At 52.3% G+C, this 18,150-nt stretch overlaps 1 protein-coding gene across 1 annotated transcript; it reads left to right on the top strand.

Annotated features, from left to right (window-relative positions):
* Positions 1 to 472: 472 nt before the first annotated feature.
* On the top strand, positions 473 to 15,576 carry CD5 (CD5 molecule; the record flags this gene model as incomplete). Its single annotated transcript, XM_080691852.1, has 10 exons — positions 473 to 530; positions 3,455 to 3,508; positions 7,564 to 7,872; positions 8,230 to 8,292; positions 8,924 to 9,262; positions 10,164 to 10,451; positions 11,531 to 11,656; positions 12,263 to 12,316; positions 14,831 to 14,950; positions 15,488 to 15,576. 10 exons carry the CDS (start codon positions 473 to 475, stop codon positions 15,574 to 15,576), a joined length of 1,500 nt encoding a protein of 499 aa, XP_080547978.1.
* Between the last annotated feature and the right edge of the window lie 2,574 nt (positions 15,577 to 18,150).

The following is an 18,150-nucleotide window of genomic DNA, read 5'->3' on the forward strand; positions in this document are numbered from 1 at the left end:
GGCACTGGGCTGAGCCTTCGTGTGGAGTGCGTCATCTCATCCTCAGATAAGTGGCCCCGTGTCCAAGCTAGGACAAGGGGTGATGACTTGCCCCCCAGGCCCACAGGCCAGATGCCAGAGCCGGCCTCTGAAACACAGCAGCAAAGGGCAGATGTACACGTCTCCTCCTCCGTAGACAACTCTTCAAGCTGCCTAAGCCCTCATGATATAGCTGAAGGCGTGACTCTCTAAAGGTGGACATCCACGCTACCCCTGGGGAACCCGAGCCAGAGGGAAGAGGGAGAGGCCAGGGGCACGAGGTGAGGAGCAGCAAAGAGCGTCTTCCCTCACCGTGTCCTCCTGAGGCCGCCCGTCCACTGCGCCACATCACAGCACCCACAGCTGGACCATTTCTCTCCACCCACCCAAGACGAGCTCCAGCTGCTGCTCCAGGCCCAGCACCCCGCTTGTGAGAACAACCATCCCTTCCGGGATGCGATCTTTCAAAGGCGAGAACGTGTCATGGGGCCACGGCAACTTCGTCCCGAGGGGTCGTGTGTGGGGCTAGATGCACCTCCCCTTAAAATCCATCCACGAGCCTGAGGACACTTGGGCAAGAACGGGGCTTTCAAAACGCACCTATTTCTTCGTGTGTGTGTGTGTGGGGGGGGGTGCTAGGGATTGAACCAGGGGCATTCTACCTCCGAGCTATACCCCAGACCTATTTTTTATTTTTTACTTTGAAACAGGGTCTAAGTTGCAAAGGGCCTAAGTAACTGAGGCTGGCCGTGAACCTGTGATCCTCCTGTCTCAGCCTCCCAAGTACCAGGATTACAAGCATGCGCCATCACGCCCGGCTAAAACACACCTATTTCTCCAGGCGTGGTGACGCGTGCTTGTAATCCCCACGCTTTGGGAGGCGAAGACAGGAGGATCGCGCAGGTTCCTGTGCTGGCTTAGAGACCCTGTTTCCAAATTAAAATATAAAAAATAGGTCTGGGAGTGTAGCCTGGAGATAGAAGGGTTTTCAGGAACCCCAGTACCACCAAAAAAAAAAACAAAAAAACTATACACATATTTCTTAAAAGCCAGCAACAATTTCTCCCAAGCAACTGAAACATTCAGTTCAGTTCCAGCAGAAAGGTAAGGGGAGGGTCAGACTGATAAAATCAAAATTCCCTGCTACATTAAGGCTGGACTTTGAGGCTACAGGTCCAGCCTGTCCCAGCCAGATTAAACCTTCTTGCCAGCCTTGAACAAACCTAGCACTGCTACTCTGCTGAGCCCCGTGAGCCCCTTCCTCCAGCTCCAAGGTCACATGGGCTCCTAGGAGGAGAAACCCCCCTCCCCAAGTGGCCTCCACTGGAAAAGGCCAGATCCCCACCCCTGGGAACTGGCCTGCAGTCTCCGCTCCCTCAGCGACTCGCTGTACCACCTTCGGCCTGTCCTTCTGTCTCTGAGCCTTGGTCTCCCCTGGAAGCTGTTAAACATCAGGTTGTTGCTATTTATTTATTTATTTATTTATTTAGCAGTACTAGGGATGGAACCCAGGGACATTGCACCTCTGGGCTATACCCCCAGTCCTATTTTTTTTTTTTAGCCTTTTTATTTTTGAAACAGGGTCTCACTGACTTGCAAAGGGCCTCGCTAAATAGCTGAGGCTGTCCACGAACCACGATCCTCCTGTCTCAGCCTCCCGAATGCTGGGATCACAGGCGTGCGCCACCGCACTCAGCTAAGTTGCGCTATTCTTATTCCGCTTTGGTGATACCAAAAATCAGCAAACATTGTTTTGGGTTCCCTTTCTGGTTGATTGCTTGGTCCTCTAGAACTATAGAGGTCGAGCCGGACCTGGTGACATACACTTGTAATCCCAGTATTTGGGAGGCCAAGATAGGAGGATCACAGGTTCACGGCCAGCCTCGGCAATTTAGCGAGGACCTCTGCAACTTAGTGAGACCCTCTTCGAAAATAAAAAATAAAAATAAAATAGGCCAGTACTTAGGAGGCAGAGACAGAAGGATCACAGGTTCAAAGCCAGCCTTGGCAACTTAGGGAGGCTCTCAGCAACCTAGTGAGACCCTGTTTCCAAATAAAAAATGAAATCGGGCTGGATGGTGTAGCTTGGTGATAGAAAGCCTCTGGGTTCCATCCCTAGTACCAAAAAAAAATTTTTTATAATAATATAAAAAGTATGACTGAGGGTGTGTGTTACTGGGTTCTATCCCCAGTAACACACACACACACACACACACAGACACACAGACACACACACACACACACACACACACACACTATAAAGGTCAAACTTTTTTTTTTTTTTTTACGGTACTGGGGATGGAACCCAGGGCCATTCTATCTCCGAGCGACACCCCCATCCCTAATTTTTTATTCTTTATTTTGAAACAGGGTCTCACTGAGTTGCGGAGGGCCTCACCAAGTAGCTGAGGCTGTCCGCGAACCGCGATCCTCCAGTCTCAGCCTCCCAAATGCTGGGATTACAAGTGTGCGCCACCACGCCCAGCTTGAGGTCAAACATTTTTGAGTGTGCGATACACTTGGTGCATTTTATATCAACTCTCAACCCACAAAAAGTGAGTTTGACCTTCCCAATGTCCCATATGTTCCCACATTCTCTATTATGTCCATTTCATCATGAAAAAATTGCCGGCTGCATCCCTACAGAGGGACAGCATGTGGAATTCCTTTCAGTGAAAGAACAGGTCTTGTCATATGGATCATCTGCATTAACAATCAGAATTGTGTGCTAAGGAAAAATCAACTTTGTATTCATTGAAAAAAGTAAAGTTTGGTAGGCATGGTGGTGCACGCCTGTAATCCCAGTACTTGGGAGGTTGAGACAGGAGGATCGCAGGTTCTCGGCCAGCCTCAGCAGCCTAGTGAGGGCCTCAGCAACTTAGTGAGACCCCGTTTCAAAACAAAAAATAAAATAGGACTGGGGGTGTAGCTCAGAGGTAGAACGCCCTTGGGCTTAATCCCCAGTATCAATAAATAAATAAAATAAAAAAATAAAGTTTCTTAGGAAAAATATGGTGGTTGCAACCCAATAAATTGATTTCATGATCACTTAGGGGTTCCAAGCTGTAGATAAAAAACATCCTTGCCCCAAGCTGGGTGTGGTGGCGCACGCTTGTAATCCCAGCATTCGGGAGCTTGAGACCGGAGAATCCCGGTTCGCAGACAGCCTCAGCTACTTAGTGAGGCACTCCATAACTTAGTGAGGCCCTGTTTCAAAATAAAGAATAAAAAATAGAGCAGGGGGTATAGCTTGGAGGTTGAGTGCCCCTGGGTTCCATCCCCAAACCCGCAAAAAAAACCACAAAAAAAAACACACAAAAAAAAACACAAAAACTCCTCGCCCCAGAACCCCATAGCCACAGCCGCAGGGGCTGTGGGTAGGGAGAAGGCAAGGGTAGGAGGCTCCATTCCCAACTTCCCTCTCTCTTTTCTGCAGTCCCTTCCTGCCTCGGATTGCACAGCCAGGACAGCCCGCGTAAGGACCAGCCAGGTACGGAGGCCTGGGGGCACAGGAGCGGGGTGCAGTGCAATCAGGTGGGGGGCTGCTAATTGGAGTGTCACTTCTACTAGAGTGAACCCACCACACACACACACACACACGCACTTCAGATGCTCATGAGCAGGTGGACACCCTCGATGGCCAGAAAGCACCACCCAAATAGCAGATCTCATAATAATTATTATGCTGGCCCCATCTCTGTACACGGGACACTCTGCTCGTAAATGTGCCTTGTAAAGCCCCGTTTCCTACCCAGTGCCGCAGGGGTCATCTTTGCTGTCCACAGTCAGAGACCTGCGCGGTAAGACTGCAGAGAGAGGCTGTGCCAGGTTGCCAGTGAGTTGAGTGCCCAGGCTGTAATCCTAGAAGCCAGTGTTTCCCAAAAGGTGTTCCATGGAACCCTAAGCCGAGAAGCCAGTGTTTCTCACTTGCCATGAACCAGGCTGGGCAAAGGGCAGCCAATGCCACATCCCCCACTGGAGGCCAACAGCCTAGTAAAGGCTCCGAGAAGACCTCAAGAGAAGACGTGTTAAATGTTTTCTTTTGTTTTCTTTTGTTTTCGGGTCTGAGGACAGAACCCAGAGAAATTTGACCTCCGAGCTACACCCCCTGCCCAATTTTTTATTCTTTTTTTTTTTTTTTTTTGGTGGTACTGGGGTTCCTGGAAACCCTTCTACCTCTGGGCTACACTCCCAGACCTATTTTATATTTTATTTGGAAACAGGGTCTATTAAGCCAGCGCGGCAGGCTTTGAACATGTTCAATCCTCCTGTCTCCGCCTCCCAAGCACAGGGATTACAAGGGTACGCCACCACGCCCAGCTTTTATTCTTTATTTTGAAACAGGGTCTCACTGAGTTGCAGAGGGCCTCACTAAGTAGCTGAGGCTATCAACAAACCGCAATCCTCCAGTCTCAGCCTCCCAAATGCTGGGATTACAAGCGTGCGCCACCATGCCCGGCTTTAATGTTTTTAAATTTTCTTGTGGTGCTGGGGATTAAACCCAGGGCTATTTTACCTCTGAGCTACATCCCCCCAGCCCATTGACTGATCGATTGATTGATTGATTTTTGTGCTGGCAGTCTACCAGCACAGTATCCAGGGGCACTCTACCTCTGTCCTACACCCTCAGCCCTATTTTGAAACAGGATCTCACTGAGCTGTGGCAGGCCTCACTAAGTTGCTGAGCCTGGGCCGTAGAATCAAACCTATGATCCTCCTGCCTCAGCTTCCCAAGTACTGGGACCTCAGACATGTGCCGCCACATCCAGCTGACTTTTCTTTTTTAATTGGTGCCAGCTGACATTTTTTAACTCAGCAGTTTACAGCTCCTTTTGCCACAGAGATCCTTTTGCCCTGAGTTTATCTGGGAAGAAACAGGACTGGACGGTAGGCCTCACGAGGCCACCATGACGAGGGCTGCAAGGGCTTGGCCTTGGGCAGGACCTGGGCCCTCCACCCCACTAGTGATTCCCAACCAGGAAAGCCTCACCCTCAGAATCCCCTGGAAGAGCCTTTTATATTAAAAAAAAAGTCTTGAATAAATAATCCATTCGCCTGGCTCAAAGATTTATATAAAAAGATATGCAGCGAAGCCTTACTTCCATTCCTGTCCCCAGCAGCCCAGTCCCTCCCCACCCCATGCCCACCTCAACACCCCAGGTAATAACCACACTTATTTCTTCCTGTATGTCTTTCCATAAACTCTATGCAAACACACACACACACACACACACACACACACACACACACACGCACACACGCACGCACGCACGCACGCACGCACGCACACAGTTCGCCCTCCGTATCTACAGGCTTAACCAACTGCACATCAAAAATACAGTTAGGGCCGGGCGTGGTGGTGCACGCATGCAATCCCAGGACTTGGGAGGCTGAGACAGGAGGATCACGGGTTTGTGGCCAGGCTCAGCAATTCAGTAAGACCCTGTTTCAAAATGAAAAATAAAAGGAGCTGAGAGTATAGCTTGGAGGTAGAACACCTTTGAGTTCAACTCCCAGTAGACCCCCCCAAAAAAGAGCAATGAAGTCTCTGCTGGCTGCGTCTGTTCTGGACTTGAGCAGACGTCCTTTCTTGCCATCATTCCCTAAACAATACAGTATAATAGCTGTTTACACAAGATCTCCATTGTACTTAGATTATAAGTAATCTAGAGTTTCTTAGTATAAGGATAAACCCAGCATGGTGGCGCACGTTTGTAATCCCAGCATTTGGGAGGCCGAGACAGGAAGATCACGGTTTGCAGACAGCCTCAGCTACTTAATGAGGCCCTTTGCAACTCAGTGAGACCCTGTTTCAAAATAAAGAATAAAAAATATATATACATATACATATATATATATATATATATATACACACACACACACACACACACACACACACACACACACGGCTGGGGATATAGCTCAGAGGTAGAATGCGTCTGGGTTCCATCCCCTGTACTGCAAAAAAAAAAAAAAAAAAAATATATATATATATATATATATATATATATATATATATATAAGAATGCGGTGGCACATGCCTGTAACTCCAGTACTTGGGAGGCTGAGACAGGAGGATCGCGGTTCAAGGTTCAAGGCTAGTCTCAGCAATTCAGCAAGACCCTCTGCAACTTAGTGAGACCATGGTTCAAAATAAAAAAATAAAACAGGGCTGTGGGTGTAGCTAAGAGGTAGAACACCCCTAGGTTCAATCCCCAGTAAAACACACACACACACACACAAAGCTTAAAGTAAGTACATGAGAGAATATGTATATGTTCTATGCAAATATGATGCCATTTTATTTATTTATTTTTGCACTGCTGGGGATTGAAGCCAGTGCCAGGCACGCGCTAAACACATACTCAACCACGGAGCTCATCCCAGTCCCTATATATCTTTTTATATGAGGAACTTGAGCATCTGTGAATTTTGGTGTCTATGAGAGGGCCTAGGTCCCCACAACACAGATCCCCAATGGGTACTCTGTGTAGCGCGCTCTCTCTCTCTCCCTCTCTCTCTCTCTCCCTCTCTCTCTCTCTCCCTCTCTCTCTCTCTCTCTCTCTCTCTCTCTCTCTCTGTCCTCTATAGTATATATAGATAGATATAGGTATGTATATCTCTCTGCATATGGATATATAGAGATATCTGCAGATGTATAGATGTCTACATATTTAGATATATAGATATAGATCGGTAAAGATATTTTCCCCCTTCATGGTGGTTTATGAAATCACAAATGTCACAAACCTACTTGTGACCCAGGAACTCCACTCCTAGGTATTTACTCACAGAATGGAAGTGTACTTTCACACAAAGACCCATGCACGGATGTTCACAGCAGCTCGACTCAGTAGGCAAACCCAGAAAAACCCTGAATGGTGCATGGGGAAAAAAAAGAATGAGCTACTGATCCAGGCAGCAACACGCAAAAACCTCAGCTACACAGGGAGGGAGAGAAGCCAGGACAGGAAAAAAAATCCGTGCTCTCTGATTCTATTTATACAGCATCGCAGAACAGGCAAAAGTAATCTCTCGTGACAGAAAGCAGATCAGCGGCTGCCGGAGGCGGAGTCAGGGAAATGAACTGTCAGGGAGCTTTCTGGTGATGGACATGTCCCATATCTAGATTATGGTGGTGTCCCATGTTTGCAGACATTCGTCAAGTCCCATTGAACAGCACCCTTAAAATGAGCACATTTTACCTTATGCAAATTGTGCCACAATAAAACTGATTTTAAAAGAGGAAGGAAGGAAGGAAGGCCCTATCTCAGAGAATTTTCAAGAATGGGGCCATTCTACCAGACAGCAGGTGCCAAGACCATCTTGCCTGCTGCTCCGAACTCCCCTCTGACTCTGTAATCTAGAGCCCCAGCTTCAGGACTGCCTGGGTGCCCCAGCCTGAGTTCTCAAAAAAAATCCCTGAAGAGACAGAGCTTACAGGGTACAGCGGGGGCCCTGTGGGGAGGGGCGGCAAGGCCCAGAGGGTGGTCCTCCCTGCCCGCACCTGACCCTGCTGCCCTGCCACGGCTCTCTGACCCGCAGCCTTCCAGGTGAGGCTCACCGGCTCCAGCTCCCAGTGCCAGGGCCAGCTGGAGGTCTCGTGGTCCAGCGGGGACTCGTGGCACACGGTCTGCGATCAGAGCTGGGGCCGGAGCCGGGACCACCAGGAAGGCTCCCCCCAGGCCTCCACCATTTGCCAGAAGCTCCGCTGCGGGCACGCCTTGCTCCTGGCCCACTCCTCTCACTTCAACAGACCCCAGAGACAAGTGGTCTGCCACGGAGCCCTGGGGACCTTCTCCAACTGCAGCAGCACAGCCAGCCTGTGCCTCCCGCTGGCCCTGATCTGCGTAGGTGGGTGACGGGCCGTCCTTGGGTTGGGCACCTCCCAAGACCTGGGGGCCGGACTCCGGTTTACAGTCCCCCCAACACATCCACGTCCACTGGTGGGAGTGGAGGGGGCGGCCGTGGCTATTGGTACTGTCTGGTTGGGTGGGCTCTGCCAATAGCCAGCTCCACTGTCTCTCTTCCCATCTGTCAAGGGGTGGCGCTGCCCACCCCCTGGAGGCCGAGGACTGTGTGGGTGGAGGAAGCTTGTTTGGCAAGTGGCATTTCTGTCACAAGCTCCGTATTCCTCACACTGACACTGCTCAGGCCTTCCTCCCCCCTCCCCCAACCCCCCACCCCTCCCTCACCACAGTCTTCTTGCAGAGCCTCAGAGAACGATGCCTCCACCCACCAGCCCCCCACCCACCACCACTCCAGAGCCCACAGGTAAGAGGGTTCTGAGGCCCCACCGGGTTGGCAGATCTAGCACATAAAAGCCCAGGAGGGCCGGGTGTGGTGGTGCACGTTTGTAATCCCAGTACTCGGGAGGCTGAGTCCAGAGGATCCCAGTTTTGAAGCCAGCCTCAGTGATTGAGTGAAACTGTGTTTCAAAATAAAAGAGATAAGCCGGGCATGGTGGCGCACGCTTGTAATCCCAGCATTCGGGAGGCTGAGACAGGAGGATCGTGGTTCACAGACAGCCTCAGCTACTTAGCGAGGCCCTTCACAATTCTGTGAGACCCTGTTTCAAAATTAAAAAGACTAAAAACTATGGCTGGGGTGTAGCTCGGAGGTACAATGCCCCTGGGTTCCATCCCCAGTACCACAATAAATACATAAATAAATAAATATTAAAATTAAAAAATAAAATAGGGCAGGGGGGTTATCATAGAGATAGTATACCCCTGGGTTCAATCCCCAGTACCATCAAATAAATAAATACCCATAAGTCCCAGTTACAGGCGAATTTCAGGGGAAATTTTAGGATGTGTGTCACACGCAAAGTCTGGTTCTCACCACCTCGGGTAGCGGGTAGCGGTGATGGCGGCCTCACTCAGGCCTGCTCCTCGCCTCCCAGCCCCTCCCAGGCTGCAGCTGGTGGCTGGGCCCCCGAACCTGCAGTGTGCCGGTGCGGTGGAGTTCTACACAGGCAGCCTGGGCGGCACCATCGGCTACGGGAACCAGGACCGAATCCGGGAGCTGGGGAACTTCATCTGCAGCGCTGTTGGGTGCGGCTCCTTCCTGAAGCACCTGCCGGAGGTGAAGACGGGAGCACCTGAAGCGGGAGAGCTCCGGGACCGCAGGCCCTTGCCCATTCGATGGCGGATCCACAACTCCAGCTGCACCTCCTTACCGCAGTGCCTCCGGAAAACCCGGCCCTGGGAGGGAGGCCGGGCGCTCGCCCTCCTCTGCTCCGGTGAGTGAGCCCTAGACTCATCGAAGTCAAGCAACAGGCATCCTGGAACCGTGTGTGTGTGTGTGTGTGTGTGTGTGTGTGTGTGTGTGTGTGTGTGTGCAGCTCACGAGATGGAGGGGGGCCCGTGGAAGACAAGGGAGTAGGGGCCTGGCCTTTGAGCCAGGTGGGGAGGATTCCCACTCAGCACCTTGAAAATTCACAAAACAACACTAAGCCCAGAGGGCCCGCTGGCTCAGCCGCCCCATGTGGCGTGGGCAGGGCTTGCGGCAGGAGGCAGGGTCTCCTGGCAGGTTTGGTAGATCTGGGGTCTCCTGGCCTAAGGAGGGGACCAGGGCCGCTGCCAGCCACTCACCCCACAGCACTCTGCAAGCTTCAACCTGCAGAACCATACCCAGGGGCTCGCCTTTGAAGTTTCTTCTAAGTCGGGGATTTACCAGGGCTTTGAACATGGCTGTTGCCATAGAAACTGGCCAAAGCTGGTGAGATCACACGTCACAGAGTGTAGCAGGGCCTCTGCCTCGGACCCAAGGCTCCACCCGGAAGCAGAAGTGGCCAGGCCCCCTTCCTGAAGCCTGGCCTTTGGGCTTGAAGGGCAGAAAGTCCAGGGCTGGCCCGGGCAGCAGATCCCCAGGTCTGTCCCCCTAGGAAGTGCCAGGACTTGGAACAGGACATCTGTTCCCCAGCCCTGGCCTCAGTTTCTCCCTTCTGAAAAGCCCTCCCTCTTCCCAAAGCGCAGCGAGAGAACAAGGGGTGCTTCTAAGAGGGAGGTGGGCCCTCCGGAGCCAGAGATCCATGCTCTTCTCTTACCTGGCACGGCTGCTGGCTGCCAACAGGCATTGCACCCCTGCCGGCTAGAGGCAGTGGGGTCCCAGCCCCTTCTCACCCCTGCTTCTCTTCCCAGGTTTCCAGCCCAAGGTGCAGAGCCGCCTGGTGGGCGGCCGTGGCATGTGCGAGGGCACGGCAGAGGTGCGCCAGGGCAGGCAGTGGGCAGCCCTGTGCGACTCCGCGGGCAGGGGCCAGGCGCGATGGGAAGAGCTGTGCCGGGTGCAGCAGTGTGGCAGCCTCATCTCCCACCACGTGCTGGATCCCAGCGAGACGGCCAATGGGTTCTCCTGCTCCCAGGAGAAGCTGTCCCAGTGCCACGAGCTTGTGGAGAAGAGAGGCCGCTGCAGAAGGGTGTTTGTCAAATGTGAGTTGACCATGGCTCTCGGCCGGGAAGGGCAGTTCTGGGCTTTCCTCCTGGGGCCTGGTCAGTGCATACATCCCTGAAGGACAAGCCTGGAGAGTGGCAGAGTGCCTCCAGCCCAGAAAAAGGATGCACCTGGGGTGTTGGGGCCAAGAGTGCTCAAATAGCCGTGTGCATGAATGATAAAGAGGAGGCAGGGGCCACAGCACAGCACTGTTAGGCAGCTGATGGAGGATGCACTCTTCCTTCATCTTCTATCCTTCGGGAAGGAAGCTTGAAAATCCAGGGGTAGGTGGTACATATGTGGTAAATAAAGAGTAAATGAATACCGCATAAAAGAGAGAGATGGAAGGATGAATGGATGGATAGATGGGTAGGTGGGTGGGTGGATGGATGGATGGATGGATGGTTGGATAGGAGGGTGAGTGGAGGATGGATTGATAAAAGGAAGGAAGAATGGAGGGATGATGGATGGATGGTTGGATAGGAGGGTGAGTGAATGAATAGAGGATGGATTGATAGAAGGAAGGAGGGAGGGAGGGAGGGAGGGATGGTTGACTGGTTGGTTGGTTGGTTGGTTGGTTGGTTGGTTGGTTGGTTGGTTAGATGGGTGAATGGATGGATGGATGGTTGGTTGGATAAAAGGATGAATGGATGGATAGAAGGATGGATGGATGGATGGATGGATGGATGGATGGATGGATGGATGGTTGGCTGGATGAATAGATGGGTGGATGGATAGATGGATAGATAAATAAAAGCTGGCTGCCTTCATATATGTTGTATATTGGTACACATGGTAAAGAAGAGAAAACTGATCACCTGTAAGTAGCAAGTGGTAAAAAGTCAATCACTGATAGCAAGTGCTGATCAGCTGTAGATGATAAATAGTAGATGACAGTTGGGTAGCAGAGACTCCTAGAGAGGGACAGCCAACCAGACAGACAGCGAGTTCCCCTCCACACGTGCTGGTGAATTTCTGGAAGGTGCAGGGGTACCCTGGGAAGCCCCCCGAGTGGATGGCTGTGATGCCGGGGGGGGGGGGGGGCAGTAAGACTGACTTTTGGCCTCCGCTCGCCCAGGCCAGGACCCCAACCCTGCCGGCCTGGCCGCGGGCACCGTGGCGAGCATCGTCCTGGCCCTGGTGCTGCTGTTTGTGCTCCTGGTCGTGTGTGGCCCGCTCGCCTACAAGAAGCTGGTGAAGAAATGTAGGTGCCGGTGGCTCCTCCCGCCTCCCTTCCACCACCCTGTAGCAAAAGCCAGGGAACCCAAACTCTGATTGGCCCACAGCTAGGCCCAGCTGAGGCCCTCTGCTGGCCAGTGAGAGGTGTGGCCATCCGCTGGGCGGGGACCTTGGCAGGCTGGGCCAGCTCTACCATGTCCCACCACCTGCGACAGTGAACGAGCCGCTTGCCCCTCGCCCAGCCTCAGTTTCCTCTTCTACCTAGTGGGCAGCTGTACCCCTTAGAACAGGGGGTGAGCCTGCCTTGCAGAACTCAGGAGAAACTTAGAGACGAGGAAGCAACATTAAAGGACGCTGGGAACTGAGCGCAGAGGTGGGCAGTGCTGGGCCCCTCGTGCTCGCCCAGGTCTCCCTGGGAAACCAGCCACCTCCATGCCCTCCTGGGCACACTCCTTTGGCACCTCAGGGCCCCAATTCCCCCTCCCCAGCAAGTCAGGAAACTAGGGCCCTGGAGAGGCTGGACTGGACAGGGCAGGACCCAGCAGCTCTGCCTTCCAGGCATGGCGGCCTCCCCCAACCCGTCTGCCCACCCGGCCAGCCTGACCTGCCTGCCTTTCTCTGTGTTGCCCAGTTCGCCAGAAGAAGCAACGCCAGTGGATTGGCCCCACGGGCATGAGCCAGAATGGTGAGTGTCCCAGAGGTGCGGTCCCCTTCCACCCCGGAACTCGGCCACTGAGGCAGTCAGGACCTCTGCTGGTCACAGAGCCTGCGGGCACCGGAGGCCTCCGATCTCCATCAAGGCTCAGACTGTGTCTCAGAGGTCACACCTAAGTCTCAGACTAAGGTTTGACTGTGGCCAACAGATGTCCCCACCCGGGGGTGGGGGGCCGAGGCTTCTCAGGACAGATGACTTGGTGGTTTCTGCCTCGGAAGCCTCAGACACCGCGGTGTCCCCTCTGTCTCTTACTTCATCCCACTGTTGATTTAATCAGAAGTCCCCACGGCCTTTGCCCCCCTGGGGAGCATGCCCCAGCACAGTGACCAACAGATGCCGTATTCTCAAAAGGGGACTCTGTGATAAGTCTGATCTGGAAAACCAGAAATCCTGCCAAACTAAATACGGTTCTTTATTTTTGGACTTATCTGAACCTTCATGAGCAGTTTTTTTGGGGGTTTTGTTGTTGGTTTTTTTTTTTTTTTTCGCTTTTATTTTTTATTTTATTTATTTATTATTTATTTATTTATTTATTTATTTTGGTGGTACTGGGGTTCCTAGAAACCCTTCTACCTCCGGGTTACACTCCCAGACCCATTATATATTTTATTTGGAAACAGGGTCTCACTAAATCGCTGAGAGCCTCACTAAAGTAGTTGAGGCTGGCTTCGAACCTGCACAATCCTCCTGTCGCAGCCTCCCAAGAACTGGGATTACAAGCATGCGCCACCATGCCCGGCACTCATGGGCAGTTTTGCATTATTCACCTACAAAGCAGGGAGGTGTTAAGAAAGACTGTTCCAAGTCAGGCACCATGGCACATGCCTATAATCCTAGTACCTGGGGCGGGGGGGGGGGCGTTGAGACGGGGGATCACAGGTTTAAGGACAGCCTCAGCAACTTAGAGAGACCCTGGTTTGAAAATAAAAAATAAAATTGGATTATTGGATTAAGGGTGTAGCAGAGGTAGAATGCCCCTGGGTTCAATCCCCAGTACAAGAAGGCAGGAAGGAAGTATTGCTCAAGGTAGTTCTATGATGGGACTTTTCTTTTTTAATTGGTACTGGAGCTTGAACCCAGAGGCATTGTACCTCCAAGCTACATCCCAGCCTATTTTTTTTTTTTTTGAGGGTCTGAGGATGGAACCCAGGGGCATTCGACCTCCGAGCTACACCCCCTACCCTATATTTTATTCTTTATTTTGAAACCAGGTCTCACTGAGTTGTAGAGGGCCTCACTAAGAAGCTGAGGCTGGCCACAAACTGCGATCCTCCGGTCTCAGCCTCCCAAATGCTGGGATTACAAGCATGCGCCACCACACCTGGCTCCTCAGCCTGGTTTTTATTTCTTATTCAGAAACAGGGTCTCACTAGGCTGCCAAGAACCTCACAAAGTTGCCGAGGTTGGCTTTGAACCTGTGATTCCTGTCTCAGCCTCCCAAGTACTGGGACTACAAGTGTGCGCCACCATGCCCAGCAACCATGGGACAATTTATTTATTTGTTTGTTTGTTTTGTTTTTTATGTTTATATTTATTTTTTAATTTTATTGGTGCATTGTAATCATACATCACATTGGAATATAAGACTTGAGAGGATATACAAGCACACATCATCCAATTAGCCCTCATCCAGCCCCCATCCCATTCCCTCCCACTCCCTCAATCCCATGCTTCTTTGGTGATTAACTTTGATATATTTGTTTATGTACCTCCTAAATTTTAAAGAGGCTCCATCCTCCCCTATCCCATACCCTCTGATTGGTCACCTTAATTGCTTCACTATAGGGCCATTTCTTCCTGTTGCCACCATGGGACAATTTAAAAGACCAGTTTTAGGCTGGGCGTGGTGGCGCACGCTTGTAATCCCAGCATTTGGGAGGCTGAGACAGAAGGACCGCGATTCACTGCCAGCCTCAGCTTCTTAGTGAGGCCCTTTGCAACTCAGTGAGACCCTGTTTCAAAATAAAGAATAAAAAATAGGGGTGGGGGTGTAGCTGGGAGGTAGAATGCTCCTGGGTTCCATTCCCCAGTACTGCAAAGTAAATAAGTAAATAAATAAATATAAAAAATAAAAGGCCAATTTTAGAACACTGATATAGCCAGCCTAAACCCAGTCCTGGTCGTTGCCCTCTCTCCTCCAGCGCCGGCCTGCACAGGTCTCCTTCCTCCCAGTCCACATGCTTCATGCCCTGGCCCTGGAGGGCAGGGTGTCCATCTCTGTGTTCCAATTCCCTTCTGGGAACTCAATAGCTGATCCCCTAAAGACTTTACCTGGCCAATCAGAATGCTGGCCAACCTCACAAGGCTCTGAATCTGTTGTGGGCCCTACTAGCATGAACCTCCCCAGGAAAAAGGGAGGGGAGACATTGAAGGCACCGTGGCTGGCGCCCCTGCCTCTCCCCCATGACCTCATGGGGATAGGGCATGGCTGGGAAGGAGCAGGACAGAGCAGCAAGGCTAATGCCATCTCCTCCATCCACTCAGTATCTTTCCACCGCAGCCACGCTGCCACTGTCCGGTCCCAGGTTGAGAGCCCCACAGCCTCCTGTGTGGATAACGAATACAGCCAGCCCCCCAGGAATTCCCGCCTGTCGGCTTACCCAGGTGAGCGGCAGGGGGCTCCTGGGCAGCCCTCCAGCACTGTCACGGGGATGTTTGAAGCTCCTCAGGTGGTCCAGAGAAAGGAGGCCTGGGGGAGGGGCTCCAACTGCCTGCTTGACAGCAGGTCCCTGTAGGGGGGTGGGAGAGGCCTTCACAGGCTTCCTGGTGCCCTTTGAGACCTTGAGCCATTCATCTAGAGAGGAGAATGTACTTGGACAGATGCCATTAACCACAGCCTTACTGTGACCTAATGGGCCTATTTTCCTGCAGGGCCTCGTGGGGCTGATGGCAAATGAGGCCGCATGGATTCCTTCAGCCAGAAGAGAGCCATTAAGTGGCCTTCAGGAGCCCTGTACCAAGGTTCCCTTGCTGGCACTAACAATTAAACCGCAGGGTCCAGCATCATTAGCCAGTGCTGGCTGATTTGATCAAAACAGATATGGGCTGTTGCCAGCTCACAAAGCCCTTGTGATCTTTCCAACCCACTCAGGGGCTCCGCGTAGCTTCTGAGCTTCTACAAACAGTTCCTTTCTTTCCCAGCTCTGGAAGGGGCCCTGCAACGTGCCTCCACCCAGCCGGACAACTCCTCCGACAGCGACTATGATCTGCACGTGGCTCAGAGGCTGTGAAGGTGAGCCTGCCTGGGGACGGCACCAGCCTCCTCTTCCTTACTTCGTCCTGTCCCTTGAATGTGAGCAGGGCCCTGAGCGTCTGGACTCTTCTAAGGGGAGAGAATAAATACAGCAATTTTAAGGACGAGGCCAATTGGCAACTGGCTGAGTAATCATCTATCCTAAAACCATACAAAGGCCAGGCGTGGTGGTGCACGCTTGTAATCCCCCACACTTGGGAGGCGGAGACAGGAGGATCGCACAGGTAGAAGGGTTTCCAGGAACCCTAGTACCACCAAAAAAAAAAAAAAAAGAAAAAAAGAAAGAAAGAAAACCATACAAAGAGATTTCTAGGCGGTGTTTTTTTTGTTTTGAACCCAGGGGCATTCTATTTTATTTTTGCGGTACTGGGGATGGAACCCAGGGGCATTCTACCTCCAAGTGACACCCCCAGCCCAATTTTCTTTTATTCTTTATTTTGAAACAGGGTCTCGCTGAGTTGCAAAGGGCCTAAATAAGCAGCTGAGGCTGTCTGCAAACTGCGATCCTCCTGTCTCAGCCTCCCAAATGCTGGGATTACAAGCGTGCACCACCATGCCTGGCCTCTATTTTATTTTGTAACAGTCTTGCTAAATTGCTGACTGCCTTGCTAAGTTGCTGAGGCTTACCTTGAACCTGTGATCCTCCCATCTCAGCCTCCCAAGTACTGGGGTCATAGGTGTGCACCACCACCACCACTCAAGGCTCCGTAAGTGTTCTGAGACAGTCACACTCCTCAAGAGCCACCAATCCTCCAGCAGGGGGAGTCCCTGAGGCAGGGCCGGTCCCCCAGGGCCCTCAGCACCCCCACGGGGCAGATTTTCTCCCCTGACCTAAGTCCCCCCCCACCCAGAACTGTCAAAGAAGAAAGCCTGACCCGCCTGCCAGGAGGAAACTACATCCACCATTTGAAGCACTATCCAGTTTCCACTCCCAGCCAGAGCAGGGCGCCTGTCCCCCCATCCTGTGCACTGCAGCGACCGGCCAGCTTCCTCCTCCCCAACGGACCCCCAGGCCCTGGCCCAGCTGAAGATGGCCGCGAGCACAGCCAGGCCCTCCGCATGCAGAAGCTACAAGGGCCGAGCCCAGACGCGTGCAGAGCTGGCTTTGTCCTGGACTCTGAGCCCAGCGGAGGCAGAGGCGACAAGGATAATCAGACCGCAACCTGGGCGGGTGGGGGCGGGGTTTCTTTCCTGTATTTTAACCTGTTCTTTGTACATATGTCTTTTCTACTTCCTGTGAACTCCAGTGCTCTGCGTCTTCTGTCCAGGTTCACCCCTGCTGATGCCTCTGAGATGCCCAGAAAGGCTGCCCAGGCTCCTACGCTGCCCCCTCCACCTGACTCCCAGCCCCTCATCTAAAAACACCTTTCTCTCCAGAGGGCACTGGTACCACTCCACAGCCTGCACAAGGGGGAGCCTAGTAAATCCTAGCCAACTAGGCTTTTCATTTTGAAACGGATGTTTTCCTTACCGGGGCTCTTGTCAATAAACTGTGAAGAATGACACTCGGAGACAACAGATAGGCGAGCAGGGAATTTATTGTACAGAAAATAGTGGAGAAAAAGGAGCCAGAGCGCCCTTGCGGGCAGTGGGGACCCTGGTGTCGGCGGCTGCCTTTGGGACACTAGTTGGGAGGAGCCCAAGCCCCGCACCATCAATTACAGTGTTTTCTCCCAAAGCTCACGCGATCTACCAAAGAGAGGTGCAGGCCGCCCCTAGGGGCCTGGGTCAGCCTCAGTGCCCAGCAGGTGGCTTCTGGTCATTCCCTGGGAGCTGCCTGGGCTGAGTACCTCATTTATACACCACTTTCTCTCAGAGCCAAAGCCACCTGCGCGAAAGAGAAAAGGTCCCAAGAGGGAGGGCTTCCCAGAACGAGACATCCGTTTAGAGTGGCTGGTCTAGGGGCTGATACACTTGAGTTTCCTTTTCCAGCTGGTCCCAGAGGCAGTTTCCTGGGACTTAGATAGTATTCTTTTTGTGTCTCCTTTTTCTGACTGGGGTCCCAGATGCTGTTTCCTGGACTCTCCTGGGATTGTTTATCCGCAGGAACAGCTGGAGTTTTGTAAACCCCTGGTCACTCCCAGGAGGTTTGGTTAGCATCTGTTGCCTCTCAAGAAATTCCCTCCATCGTAGTCCTCTGGCCCGATCTGCCATTTCTTTTCTATCTCCTCCGTTTTGCACAGCAGTTAAAAGTCTCAGCCAATCACAGCTAACCTGAGAATCTGGGAATTGGACTGGAGATGTTCCCTGGGCTTAAATAATTCACATGGAGATCCTAGACATCGAGCTGAATCCAGTGGTCTCGGTTTCCTTAACTGCAAGCAAGAGGAGAGTGTCTAAGGAGTCCTGGGTCCAATGCAGAGGTGGGGGGGGGGCTGTGCCGGGGCCACTGGGCCTCTAGCACCTCCCTCTGAAGCAGAGGGAGGGCAGGACGTCCCGGTGGGGCCTTTCTCTACATGCTCTGACACTACCTCCTGGGAACATGGGTGTCTGAGCCCCAATAACCAACTCTAGAAAAGCAAGGGAGACGTGATATGTGTAGGGTGGCTGC

This window comes from Muscardinus avellanarius (genome assembly GCF_963383645.1).
Source record: "Muscardinus avellanarius genome assembly, chromosome: 1".
NCBI lineage: Eukaryota > Metazoa > Chordata > Mammalia > Rodentia > Gliridae > Muscardinus > Muscardinus avellanarius.